At 36.9% G+C, this 13,368-nt stretch overlaps 1 protein-coding gene across 2 annotated transcripts in view; it reads right to left on the bottom strand.

Annotated features, from left to right (window-relative positions):
- BZW2 (basic leucine zipper and W2 domains 2) overlaps nt 1-13,368 on the bottom strand; it is a 93,233-nt gene that overhangs the window by 32,856 nt on the left and 47,009 nt on the right. For both annotated transcript variants that reach the window (XM_064290031.1, XM_003407095.4), the window contains exons 5-7: nt 12,079-12,144; nt 7,969-8,104; nt 3,417-3,526 (exon numbers count right to left, since the gene is read on the bottom strand). In XM_064290031.1, the coding sequence (XP_064146101.1) occupies nt 3,417-3,526; nt 7,969-8,104; nt 12,079-12,144 (312 nt within the window). The remainder of the gene's footprint in view (nt 1-3,416; nt 3,527-7,968; nt 8,105-12,078; nt 12,145-13,368) is intronic.

Here is a 13,368-nt window from a genome sequence, read left to right as displayed (position 1 = left end):
GATAACATGTCCAAAGTACATGAGACGAAGTCTTGCCATCCTCCCTTTTAAGGAGCATTCTGGCTGTACTTCTTCCAAGACAGATGTGTTCGTTCTTCTGGCAGCCCACGGTATATTCAATATTCTTCACCAACACCATTATTCGAAGTCATCAATTATACTTCAGCCTTCCTTATTCATTTTCCAGCCTTCACATGCATATGGGGTGATTGAAAACACCATGGCTTGGTTCAGGTGCACCTTAGTCCTCAAGGTGACATCTTTGTTTTTTAACAATTTGAAGAGGACTTTTGCAACAGGTTTGGCCAATACCTCAAATGATTTCTTGACTGCTGCTTCCATGGGTGTTGATTGTGGATTAAAGTAAAATGAAAACCCTGACAACTTCAATATTTTCTCCAACTATCATGATGTTGCTTACTGGTCCAGTGGTGAGGATTTTTGCTTTCTTTATGTTAAGGTGTAATCCATATTGAAGGCTGTAGTCTTTGATCTTTATCAGTAAGTGCTTCAAGTCTTCTTTGCTTTCAGCAAACACGGTTGTGTCACCTGCATATCGTAGGTTCTTAATGAGTTTTCCTCCAGTGCTGATGCTGTGTTCTTCATATAGTCCAGCTTCTCAAATTATTTGCTCAGCACACAGACTAAATAAGTATGGTGAAAGGATACAACACTGACACATACCTCTCCTGATTTTAAACCATGCAGTATCCTCTTGTTCTTTCTGAACAACTGCCTCTAGGTCTGTGCATAGGTTCCACATGAGCACAATTAAGTGTTCTGGAATTCCCACTCTTTACAATGTTATCCATAATTTGTTATGATCTACACAGTTGAATGGCTTTGCACAGTCAGTAAAACACAGGTAAACATCTTTCTGGTACTCTCTGCTTTCAGGCAAGATCCGTCTGATATCAGCAATGATATCCCTCGTCCCATGTCCTCTTTCTGAATCCAGTTTGAATTTCTGGAAGTTCCTGGTTGATGTACTGCTGCAACCATTTTTTAATTATCTTCAGCAAAATTTTACATGCATGTGATACTAATGGTATTGTTTGATAATTTCTGCATTCTTTTGGATCACCTTTCTTTGTAATAGGCATATATATGGATCTCTTCCAGTCAGTTGGTCAGGTAGCTGTTTTCCAAATTTCTTGGCATGGATGAGTGAGCACCTCCAGTGCTATATCCATTTGTTGAAACATCTCAATTGGTATTATGTCAATTCCCGGAGCCTTGTTTTTTGCCAATGCCTTCAGTGCAGCTTGGACTTCTTCCTTCAGTATCTTTGGATCTTGATCATATGCTACCTCCTGAAACGGTTGAATGTTGACCAATTCTTTTTGGTACAGGGACTATGTGTATTTGTTCCATCTTCTTTTCATACTTCCTGCATTACGCAATTTTTTGCCCATAGAATTCTTCAGTATTGCAACTTGAGGCTTGAATTTTTTCTTCAGTTCTTTTAGCTTGAGAAATGCTGAATGCGTTCTTCTCTTTTGGTTTTCTAACTGCAGGTTTTTGCACATTTCATTATAACACTTTACTTTGTCTTCTCAAGTTGCCCTACCCAGCTTGGCAAAGTCTCAGTAACACTTAGTCATGTTCTAATCCTGAGTGAGTTCAACACTCAACTAAGAAATTAAGGAATTTTCATAGCTCTCACATTTTTCAGACTGCTGCAGTCTAAAAAATAGATCCATACTTTCACATTGTTATGGTTACATATATATGGCCAATGGGTGGGTGGCTCCAATAAAAATCTTGGTAGAATGACCTGTAATGGGTTTGTCATCATGTGTAGGGACACAGCTTGAGGGCTTCTACATCATGACCCAGATTTGAATATTCTACATATCTCATCCCATAATTTTCCTGGTTAAGACATGAATTTCAAAATGTCAGAACAGAGTTGCTGGGAGCAGCTATCAAATATACTTTCATGTTAAAGCAAATACTTTATATCAGACAGAAATTTTGCCACTGATATTTGTGCTATTACTCAAGGGACCTTCCAATTTGGGAGGCAGAGAACTAATTTCATGGAGTTTCTTCTATGAATCAAGATCTACTGAGCACTTCCCTCCTAATAACCATGTAAAGTAGAAATTTTTTTTAAATGATAAACTAAGTTTCAACAAGGTTAAGCACCTTGACCCAAATTATGCAGTCAGAAATATTTAAGACTCCAAAGCCAATGGTTATTCCACTACTCCACGCTGGTACTCAGGATTTTATTTAATAAGATTTTGACTGCAGATTTTGATCTAAAGTTATATTTAGAGCAATATGTCATCCAACATGTTGTTGTTGTGTGCCGTTGAGTCAATTCTGACTCATAGAGACCCTATAGGACAGAGCAGAACTGTCCCCATAGTGTGCCCTAGGCTTTCATCTTTACAGGAACAGATCACCAGGTCTTTTCTTTCGCGGAGCCGCTGGTGGGTTCAAACCACCCAACTTTCAGTTAGCAGCCGAGTGCTTAACCATTGTGCTATCAAGGCTCCTTAACCAACATATTACTCGTGGTTTATTAGTGAACTATATTCAAAGTTCTTAAGGATGGTGTATTGAATATAGCAAAAATTATTATTCAGTTAAACCAAGGCAGAGTCAGTCTAAATCATCATGCCTTTCTCTGACTTGGTTTACATTTGTTAGAAAAGCCCTACCCTGCTATAAGCCTCCATCATTTCTCCCCTAGATTATATCTCCCCTTTCTGCTATTGCTCCATTGTCTATTCCCAATGCAACAGCCAATCTTGTTAAAACCCAGTGTCACATTACGCACACTCTGCAGAGAGTCCTTCAAAAGCTTCCCGTATCACCCAGAGTAAAAGTCATAGTCCCTTAATGATATGGTTCTGCTACCTCACTGAACTGATCTACACTTTTCCTCTTATCCACTCTCCTCTTACTGTGCCCACACTGCCATGCATACTCCTACCTCAAGGCCTGTGCATTTGTTGCTCCTGCGCCTGGAAAACACTTCCCCTAGATATTTACATGGCTCACGTCAAGTCTATACAAATATCAACTTATCAGAGAGGCCTTCCCTGACCACTGAAATTTGCATCCCACACTGACACTCCTTAGCTCTTTTCCACTTCACTTTTTCTCCACGGCACTTCCCCCCTTTTATTATAAGATTTATTTTATTTGCTTATTTAGTTTATTGCTTGTTCCCCTGCAGTAGACATAGTCTCACATTTCCTAAGATTCTTTAACTTAATCACTGCCATTAATTTACACACCAAAGATTAAAATAGAAAAAAGATTACGTAGAAATAAAAGGTACGTTCATCTAATTTGACACAGACCTCAGTATTTTGGTCACGTGTTACAGAGCAGGTATTGCCAAAGCCACAACAGAAGCACCAAGCAAACACACAACCCTTTGGCCAGGCAATACTTACAAGCAGCCTTTTGTCTATGTTGGCTTTTCTCAAAGAAGAGGTAACAGAGTTGGCATCTTTTTCTGCCATCCATGCTTTAAAAAGCTTGACAGCAAAGGAGGCCGCAATGCCTGTTTGAAATAAAAAAAGAGAGTTTCATTCCTTTGAGAAGCAAAAACATATGTGATGATGCCTAAGAACATTTTCTACTAGGTTTCCTGAAACAGGTAAATAGGTAAAAGATCTGACTTAGTACAAAGAAAGAATGGCTAGTCCTCTAGACAGAGTTCAATTATTTTCATTATTCAAAAGAGGAATTTTCATTAAAAATTAAAATATTTTTTCAAAGTTGGACTTCCTGATTATTCAAACTTGGCATAATTATAAATGTTTGTTTTTTTTCTTTTTACTTTAGTCAAAAAACAGGTTCAAAGCCCAGTCTTTTCCAGTGCTTCACCTTGTAGTATACCAATGGTTCACGTTTATAATACAGACCCGGAGGCCCTACAAAACTGAAATGTCAATATATGTCCACGAATTTGCTGATAAATGATCCTGGTAAGAGAACAATAATAGTGGCAGATAAAAGTATAGTTACAAATGAATATGCACCATTTACTTTACAGTTTCACCCTTTGTAAAAAAAAAAAAAAAATAATTCTTGAGTTAAGCTATAAAAACACCAAGGCTATTTCAAGTTTAACTCTTTTCTGGATATTTTTAAAGAGGTTATTAAGGAATCTATGTTAGTCAAGAAATTATTTGATCATATAGCCATATTTACATTATGAGTTATTTCCAAAAGCAAATAATCAGAAAACTAGTAGATGGTTCTTCTGTAAATACTTCACATTTCTAAATTAATGTTGCATTTATTTAATGAAAGTTAAGGTGTACCTGAAATATTAAACTAATTTTTCTGAATAGACGGCTTCACTGTTATTGGTGGCCTACCAAAAAGCCAAACCAGTTATTGCCGAGTCAATTCCAACTCATGTCAACCCCATGTGTGCAGAGTAGAACTGTGCCCCATAGGGTTTTTAAGGCTGTGACCTTTTGGAAGCAGATTGCCAGGACTAACCTTTCAATTAGTAGCAGAATGCTTTATTATTTACCCTCTATTTCCCTTTCTTCCACCCTGGTGGCACAGTGGTTAAGAGCTATGGCTGCTAACCAAAAGGTCAGCAGTTTGAAAATACCAGCCGATCCTTGGTAACCCTATGGGACAGTTCTGTTCTGTCCTATAAGGTTGCTGTAAGTCAGAATAGACTTGATGGCAATGGGTAAGAGGATTCTTGTTTTGTTTAGCTAGGTAACTGATTAGTCTAAGTAAATTCTGGTATCCCTTCCTTCTCAGTGACCTCAGATTAGGCGCATCTGCCCATGGCATTCCCCAGGCAACTGGTACTGGGCCAGAGTTGGTCATGTGGCCTATGTCAGCCAATCAGCTGAAGGAAAGATAAAAATCTAATGTTGAGAAGAAGTGCTCTCCCATTGAACTTAGACAGGTAAGCATATGCCATAACTGTACCAGCAGACATCTTATAATGACTAGGGGAACCATCCTTGGAATGAAATTGATGCAATGAATGGTAATGGGGAAAACATGAGTCTTAAATGATATTGTTGCTTACATGTGTATAGATTGAACTGTGTCCCCCCAAAATATGTGTTGTAAATCCTAACCTCTATGCCTGTGGTTAGAGTCCTGGTGGTGCAGTGGTTAAGAGTGCAGCTGCTAACCAAAGGTCAGCAGTTTGAATCCATCAGCTGCTCCTTGGAAACCCTATGGGGGGCAGGTCAACTCTTATTATGGGGCTGCTATGATTTGGAATCGACTGGAGGGCAACAGGTTTGGTTTTTTGGTCTATGCCGGTGGTTAGTGAGTCACAGTGGTGCAGTGGTTAAAGCACTAGGATGTTAATTAAAAGGTCAGCAGTTCGAATCCACCAGCTGCTCCACAGGAGAAAGATGTAACAGTGTGCTTCTGTAAAGATTTACAGCCTAGGAAACCCTATGTGATAGTTCTACTCTGTTCTATAGGGTTGTTATGAGTGAGAACCGACTGGACAGCAGTGGATTTCGTTTTGGTTTGTATGCCTGTAGTTATAATTCCATTTGGTAATCAATTGTCTTTCTTATACTAATGAGACAGGATTAGTTTTGGGTATATAATTTTATATTTTGAGATATAAGACAGACTATTTTAAATACAAGCTAGCAAGCAGAGATGGGGGAAGACACATGCCAATTCACATGAAGATCAGCCAGGAGCAGAAGCTCAGAAGAGACAAGGACCTTCCTTCAGAGCTGACAGAGAGAGAAAGCCTTCCCTTAGAGCTGGCACCGCTAGATAACTAAGATACCCTGAAAACTGACCTCTTTTTTTTATTTATTGTTATGTAAGCCAATTTGAGTCAGGTCTTCCAGGTACTGGCAGGTAAAAACATTTAGCTGATACATAATTTACCCAGACATCAACTCTGCCTAGTTTTCTTCTCTTGAATAGCAGAGAAATTGAGTAAATAATAATAATAATATGGCTACAACAACAAACATACGTTATGAGCAGGAGAATTTCATGTTATCAACTTTTTAACATGGATTTAAAAAAATATCATTAGTTCAGAAAATCAATGTAAATTTAGATTCATCTGTATAATCAAATGTGGCATATCAATGAAAACAAACCGAATGTAATTAGACCGGAAGTTATAGTGAACCTAATTTAAAAGTGATTTGGGATCAAAATTATTGCTATCAGGAAAGCAGAGAGTAGCTAACTTAAGTAATTAAAATTAAAGTAACAGTAGGCTGGATTCTGTGTTGTAAGCAAAAAAAGAGAAATAAAATACGCTTGAAACTAAAAAACAAAACTTGTTGCCATCAAGTCGATTCTGATTCCCCTAGGAAGCCAAAATCTAGACTTGAAACTATCACCTTTAATGAAAACTGGTTTTTGGTGGGGGGTTTGGGAAATTTCTTTGTAGTTACTCGTCTACTGAGTGGGAAAATTCCATCCTCCTTGAGCATTTGCTGAATCGGTGGTTTAGGGGAAAAGCGTAGTTTCTTAATCCTCTCCTATTTAGGAAACAGGAGTTTAAGCCTGTAGTTTCTAAAGATGGTGGAGGATAAGAAAAAAACCTTCCGCAGGCTATTTCCACAGCAAAGCGTATCTTTCTCCTTCCTTTTCCCATAACATTGAATTATGAAAATTACCAAACACACAGAAAAGTTGACTAAATTGAGCAGTGAACACTCATATGCTAACCAACTAGATCCTACAACTGTTAACATTTTGCTACATTTGGTTTATCACATATCTATCCAACTGGTCATTCAATTTTCGAAACATTTCAAAGGAAGTTACAGACATCACTTGAGCTTTTAACATAACTAGAAAGGCAATTATTCTCCATTATGACCAGGATTATCTAATTTTTGTTTACAGTTTATATTCTACATTGTTTTCCTGAGTGTTAAAATGGCTAATGATGTAAATAAGACGTGTGAAGTCACATGAATTTCCTTCAGGGAAACACATTAAAATGTTATAATATTCACAACAAACTAATAACGAAGTGTCTGAAATGCCACAAATCTGAGCTATTTTAAGCCCCAAACTATGGAGACTCTAAATAATATCCTTTGACTCTAGATTTACTTTTTCTTTTTTTTCTCAGCCACAAGAAAACTATAGCCCCTTTTACTACAGGCCTGAATGAGGCTAGGATTCCACACATGTAGGAGGAAAATTTTTTAAGTTCTCAGGAAAAAAAAAAAAAAAAAACCCAGATATTCTCACAAAAGCCCTTTTAATTTATTTTTAAGGAAAAATAACTCCCTGTTTTGTGCTGCATTGTAATTTGAATATCATTATCTTCCTACAAGAAAGCAGCCCACATTTATTTTATTCTATAGCTAAGTCACTGCATGAATGCCTGTCAAACTCTTCATGCCTTAAAATTAAAGCGACACTCTTTTTTTGATACAGTGGCCATGCCTTCTTTCTAAAACTGAGAGGATAGGATCAAAATGAACATCTGAGTAAAAGTTTCCCCAGGTCTCAGAGGTACCAATTTAGAGAGTGTGCCCCAACCAGGGATAAGCACCCACATTGGGGACATTTGAAAATGTGAAGGGGCATTTTTGATTGTTACAATGAATGAGGAGTACTCCAGGCTAGCATTTAGTGTCTGGGGGTAAAAAGGTTAAATGCCCCACAAAGCACAGAACAGTCCTGTACAATGAAGAATTGTTCCTACAAACTGTTCTAGTAGCATCTAATTTGTGCTGGTTTGGATCAGATCAAGTTCAAGGCACTGGACTGAGGCATTGAGTCTTCCGCCAAATATTTTAATGTTATTACTCTTTATGTGTCTGCATATAGATGTACATATTTCTTTTTTCTATTTTCTTCTGATAAAAATGTACACTCATTTATAATTTGAAGGAACATCTATACACACATACATATATTCTCTTATGTGGAAATGGGTTTCCAGTATTTTCCTAACTGTGGCTTTACATTTCTTGTTACATCTGACAGGTAAGAAAATGTGAGTGTAATTACCTTCTTTGACTAAGCTGTCAGTGAAGAGACTGGTGAGGATGGTGGCAGGAAGGGTGCCATTGCCCAGCAGGATCCCCGATAGCATTGCCAACTTCGTCTGCTCTGTTTCAGAAAAGGCTTTAAGGAAGAGGAGAAGCTGTGGGTCAAACAAAAGAAACCATGTCTATAAAGCAAAGATCTAAAGCAGGAAAATAACACACAGAATGTTCTTCCATTACCAGATGGTACACAACTAGCATGTCACATTCAAAGCATACTTATTAGTCACTGAAAACATATAAATATGTTCGATTATAAATTGGATGCTAAGGAAAGTGACCTTATCAAGCATCATTCCTTCCTTCTAAGTTCTCACATGTCTAAGTTCTAATGTTACTTACACACAGCTGTAGATCACCTTCAGGGGAAAGGAAAGAGACAACTGGAGAATGGTGTGCAAAGATGACATGCTAATTTACATTTGACTGTGTACTTCTTGGGGTGAGGCACCTGCTACATCTACGTGTTTGTTTTTGGGAAGACCAGAATTTTTACAGCCAAAAAAAAAAGAAGAAAACCAAGACAGAGTCTATGTTAAGTTTTTGACATGCAGCATACAGTTTTCTGAGTTCACAGAATACAATAGTCTTCAAAGGAAGACTATTGGGAAGAAAAAAAAAAAAGGTTTTAAAATTTTTGATGTTCTCTTTAAACTATTGAGACTCAAACTTGGTATTTCTTGAATCATATACTTTACCACTAGCTCTGGTGATGAGAAAATGGGGGCTATATGGTAAAAGAAGTTTCTTCCTGGGAGAATCAGGACCAGAAAGCTTTCTGATTTGAGTTGGAAAGAACAATTTTGGAGGGATAGTAAAGGGTGCAGATGTTGCATGGTTCCTTGGTGGTCGCATCCCCTCAGCCTAAGAGCAGGGGAACTGAAAAACTCACTCCAGAAAGGTTGAATGAAAGCTAAAAGCAAAGGGGGTAACACCCCACTTCCCACTTTGAATTCTAAGAGTAATCAGACTTACAGAATGTTCTGTTTTTTTCCCAACCCTCCTCAGCTGTGTGCTTTGACTATATACCACAGCTATTTTCTTTGTTTCACCAGTTCTTAGGCATGTCTCTGAGATTCCCTGGGGACCACTATCACTATCAGAGGCCTGCAGACTTTTTCACTGCTTTGTACTAATGAAAAATTACTGGCATCAATGTAGGCTTAAGTGCTTTCATGCTAATGACATGATTCTTCCACTAACTCTCTTAGGTGGGTAGGGTAATACTAATTTACTATTCTCAATACTCGAAGGATTATTATATTACAGAGAGGTTATACCCATGTATATGAGTCTCCAAATATTTACATTATGAGTAAGTAGTAGAACTGGAACTAAATCGGTCCACTTAACTTCCAATTTATGCCTTTTTTTTTTTTTTAATGCCTCAATGAATTAACATTGAAGCTGCTGTCAAGTCCCAGGGAGTGAGGGAATGAGAGCATCAAAGGTTAAAGCTCTAAGGAGCACCAGAGTAAATGAACTAACAAAAGTGTAGACATTTCATATCAATCTGGCCCTCTTCCCCGATTATGAGGATGAAAACAGATTCAAGTGAACACAAAAGTCTCCAAAGTAACATCTTTAGCACTATTTTTTAAAGCACATATTCAGTAATACCTAAAAACCTAGTGCCATCGAGTTGATTCCGACTCATAGTGACCCTATAGGACAGAGTAGAACTGCGTCATAGAGTTTCCAAGGAGTGCCTGGTGGATTCAAACTCCCGACTCTTTGGTTCGCAGCCACAGCACTTAACCACTACGCCACCAGGGTTTCCATTCCCATTTCGTTAAGTATGTTTATTAATATTCATTAATAAACATACTTAATCATAACAAAACGGGACAAAAGTGGTATCATTATTTTAAAATTAATCTTTGCATTGCTCATTTGCATTGACTAACATGGCATCAGACGCTGCATGTACTCCAGCAAAGCTTGCCTTAAAAGAAGGAAATACTGTGAAAAATAAATCATTCTCGAAAGCACATTCACCACAAAAATGAAATAGTTAAGGAAGTTCAAGGTTCACTTGAGCTGAGAAAAGTGAAAATGCTAATGATAATATGAGACAAAATAACAAGATGTATAATTTTTTCAAACTCTTTGCGTCATTTTTCTCATATCTGTTCCTTTATTTAATCAAGCACTTATTTTCAGAGTACTTAGCAGTACAGTTGGCTCTTTTTTCCTGTTTAATTTTTTTTTCATGTTAAAAAAGGGATACATGCTTATAGAACAAAATCAAACTGCACAATACTTTGTTTAGTGGCCCGGGCACTCTTCTGAATACTATGCGTGTTAATATCTATAACAACCTAGATCCCCATTTCACAGAAAAGCAAATAGAAGCACAAAGAAATTAAGTAACTTGCCCAAGGTCAAACTACTACCAAATGGTTGCTCTACACCTTGCTTTTCACTTAAACAATTTATCATGGACATTTTCCAAAATCGATTCATGTAGCTATGCCTCATTCTTTAAGAGACTGTACAGCCTTCCCCTGTATGGATAGACGATAATTTAACCAGTCTCCCAGCAATGGACATTTAGGTTATTGCTCAATACTGTGATGAACATCTTTATACATAAAGCTTTATATACCCATGCTGATAGATTCTTATAAATGGGAGAGTTGGATCATGGAAAACGTGAATTAAAAAAAAATTTTTACTGTTGAATTGTTCTTCAATATTACACACAGTATCATTTTGGACAAGAGGGAAGAGAGCAAGTAAGTAGCAAAGAAGTAGATGTTATGGTCTCTTTCCTCCCGAGGTTTATAATAGCACAGAAATCTAAAATTAGAAACAATGACAAAACATACAAATCTGCAACAAGCTAATGTAGTGAGTGTTACATGTGAATACAAAGAAGTTATAAATTAAAAGAAGTAACATGTTGGATTAGTGAAAAAAGGGAAGGTACTTGGCAGCTAACTGAGAGGTAGAAGGTCAAGTCCACCCAAAGCCAGCTCAGTAAAAACTCTGGTGATCTACTTCCAAAAAATCAACCACTGAAAATCAGCACAGTTCTACTCTGATACACATTGGATCTCCATGAGTCACAGTAAATTAGATGGAATTGGGTGGTTTTTATAAGATGCTACTGTTTAAATATTTAACTAACCAAAACCAAACCACACCCACTGCCATTGAGTTGATTCTGACTCATAGGAACACTATAGGACAGAGTAGTAGGGCTCCATTTATTTCCAAGGATGTAATCTTTACAGGGAGTGCTGGTGGCACAGTGGTTAGGAGCTACAGCTGCAAATCAAGAAGTCAGCCTTTCGAATCCACCAGCCACTCCTTAGAAACCCTATAGGGCAGTTCTACTTTGTCCTATAGGGTCGCTATGAGTTGGAATAGACTTGATGGCAATGGGTTTGGTTTAATCTTTATTTTAGAAACAGACTGCCACATCTTTCTCCTATAGAGCGGTTGGTTGGTTCAAACTGCCGACCTTTTGATTAGCAGCCAAGCGCTTAATCACTGCTAAAAACTAAAGGCTAATTATATATTATCTCATTTATTCCCGCAACAACCATCAAGTAAGTACTCTTACTGAGCCTATTTTACAGGGGGGGGAAAAAAAAACACTGAGATTTAAATCCAGATACTTTATCTCCAAAAATGTGCTTTTATCTACTTTGCTAAACTGCAACTTCTAAAATTAATGAACTTTGCTATTAGCTGCTATGCTTTGCTTTCACATGCTGTAATCAGTCACCATATCTTGATTCTTTTCTCAATATATTTATCTTTCTTGGATATCTCTGGGTTTATTCTAAGCCCCATAAAGTCAGAGATCGCATTCTGTAAAACCATTCCTACTGAACGAAACATTCTGTCTTACACTAAATATGAATTAAAAAAAAGTCCAAGATAGTCCCATATTTCTTCCTGTAGCTATTAGCTAATGACCTATCATACTCATTCATTCATTCAACAATATTTATTGAATATTAAGTCATGGCACTTTTAGGCTACCAGTGTATATGGAAACATTTCTATCCCTTCCATTGCATCACCTGAAACAGATAAGAAATTATATCTGAATTTTTACCTTTTTCATTTCATCCTCAAATGCTTTTTCCAGGTATTTATATCTCCTGATGAGTTTATTGAAGACCTAAACACAAAAGCGAACCATCAAACATATACACAAATAATTGTAAAAGACCCACAGAAGGCAGCATGGAAACCATAACTAGGGATCTGCAACAATAAAAATGCAGAGTTAAATGTGCTCATACTGTGATACGGGAGCTACAAGCATTTCAAAAAGGTGTTACTGTAACCTAGTGAAAAATAGAGTCAAAAATGCACATGTAGAATAAAACAAAATAATTCATGAATATAGCAGAAAAATATTCTTAATGAAAATAAAATTAATGTAATTTTAAATTGTAAGATACTAAAATTGAAAGTGACTAAAATGAAGGCGATCATAAATTTAATCACATAGATAATGGCATTGTGGGAAGGAGAGCAGAGTTTAGGAGTGATTACACTCTAGGTGGACACAAACATGTTTTCAGCAGATGTTGAAAAAATATTATAACTTAATGGCAACAAAGGCATATTCTCCCCTACTCCCCAGTCCTGTTAGAACCCTGAATAAGGGTTAGCAAAAGCGTTGGTGGAAATCTAGAATATTTGGCAAGTTGAATGATGTTTTTATTTAAATAAGAATTCTGTGCACATTGATCATTTTAATAGCTTGTGGATATGATTTCTGTATCTAATTCCTTTTCTTACAGCCTCATGATATACTCTCACCTACAATTTTCACTGTGTTTGTTCCTCAATGCAATCCCAAGATGGAGTTTATTTAAGTGTAAAAATTATAGTGTTGCCCCTTATGGACAAAAAATAATGATCCAGGCAGGGAACTGACATGTAGTAAAGAAAAAAAAAATAATAATTTTATTACAATTCTACAAGTTCAATTTCCAACTTACATTAGTACTCACATATTTCTTAATTTGATTTTAATAGGAAAAAGAATTCTCCTTATCCAAGGATAATTAACCAACTCCCCATAGGTCAATATCTAAATATGAAAGCAAAAGGTATCACACTACAAAAGTATTCTCCAATGAACTAACAGTTCATAAAATCAATCACGAACCAAATATTCCATTCCATTTAATTTTTCTCTTTCTCCTTACCCTCCCTACTGACCATGTTTTTCTGTTCAGTCTCTCACCGACTGTCTGAAGTTTAAAACCTAGGACAATATAATATAAAGCGATATTTCAAATCACGTTAACTACTCTAGTAACTGGCAAGGGCACTGATCAATGGGAAGCTGGTTAAGATAGAAAAGACTCTTTTTATGATTGTGTTTTGA

Source organism: Loxodonta africana, chromosome 8, assembly GCF_030014295.1.
Source record: "Loxodonta africana isolate mLoxAfr1 chromosome 8, mLoxAfr1.hap2, whole genome shotgun sequence".
Lineage (NCBI taxonomy): Eukaryota > Metazoa > Chordata > Mammalia > Proboscidea > Elephantidae > Loxodonta > Loxodonta africana.
Note: the sequence above shows the minus strand (reverse complement) of the source record. Positions and strands in the feature narration are given on the sequence as shown.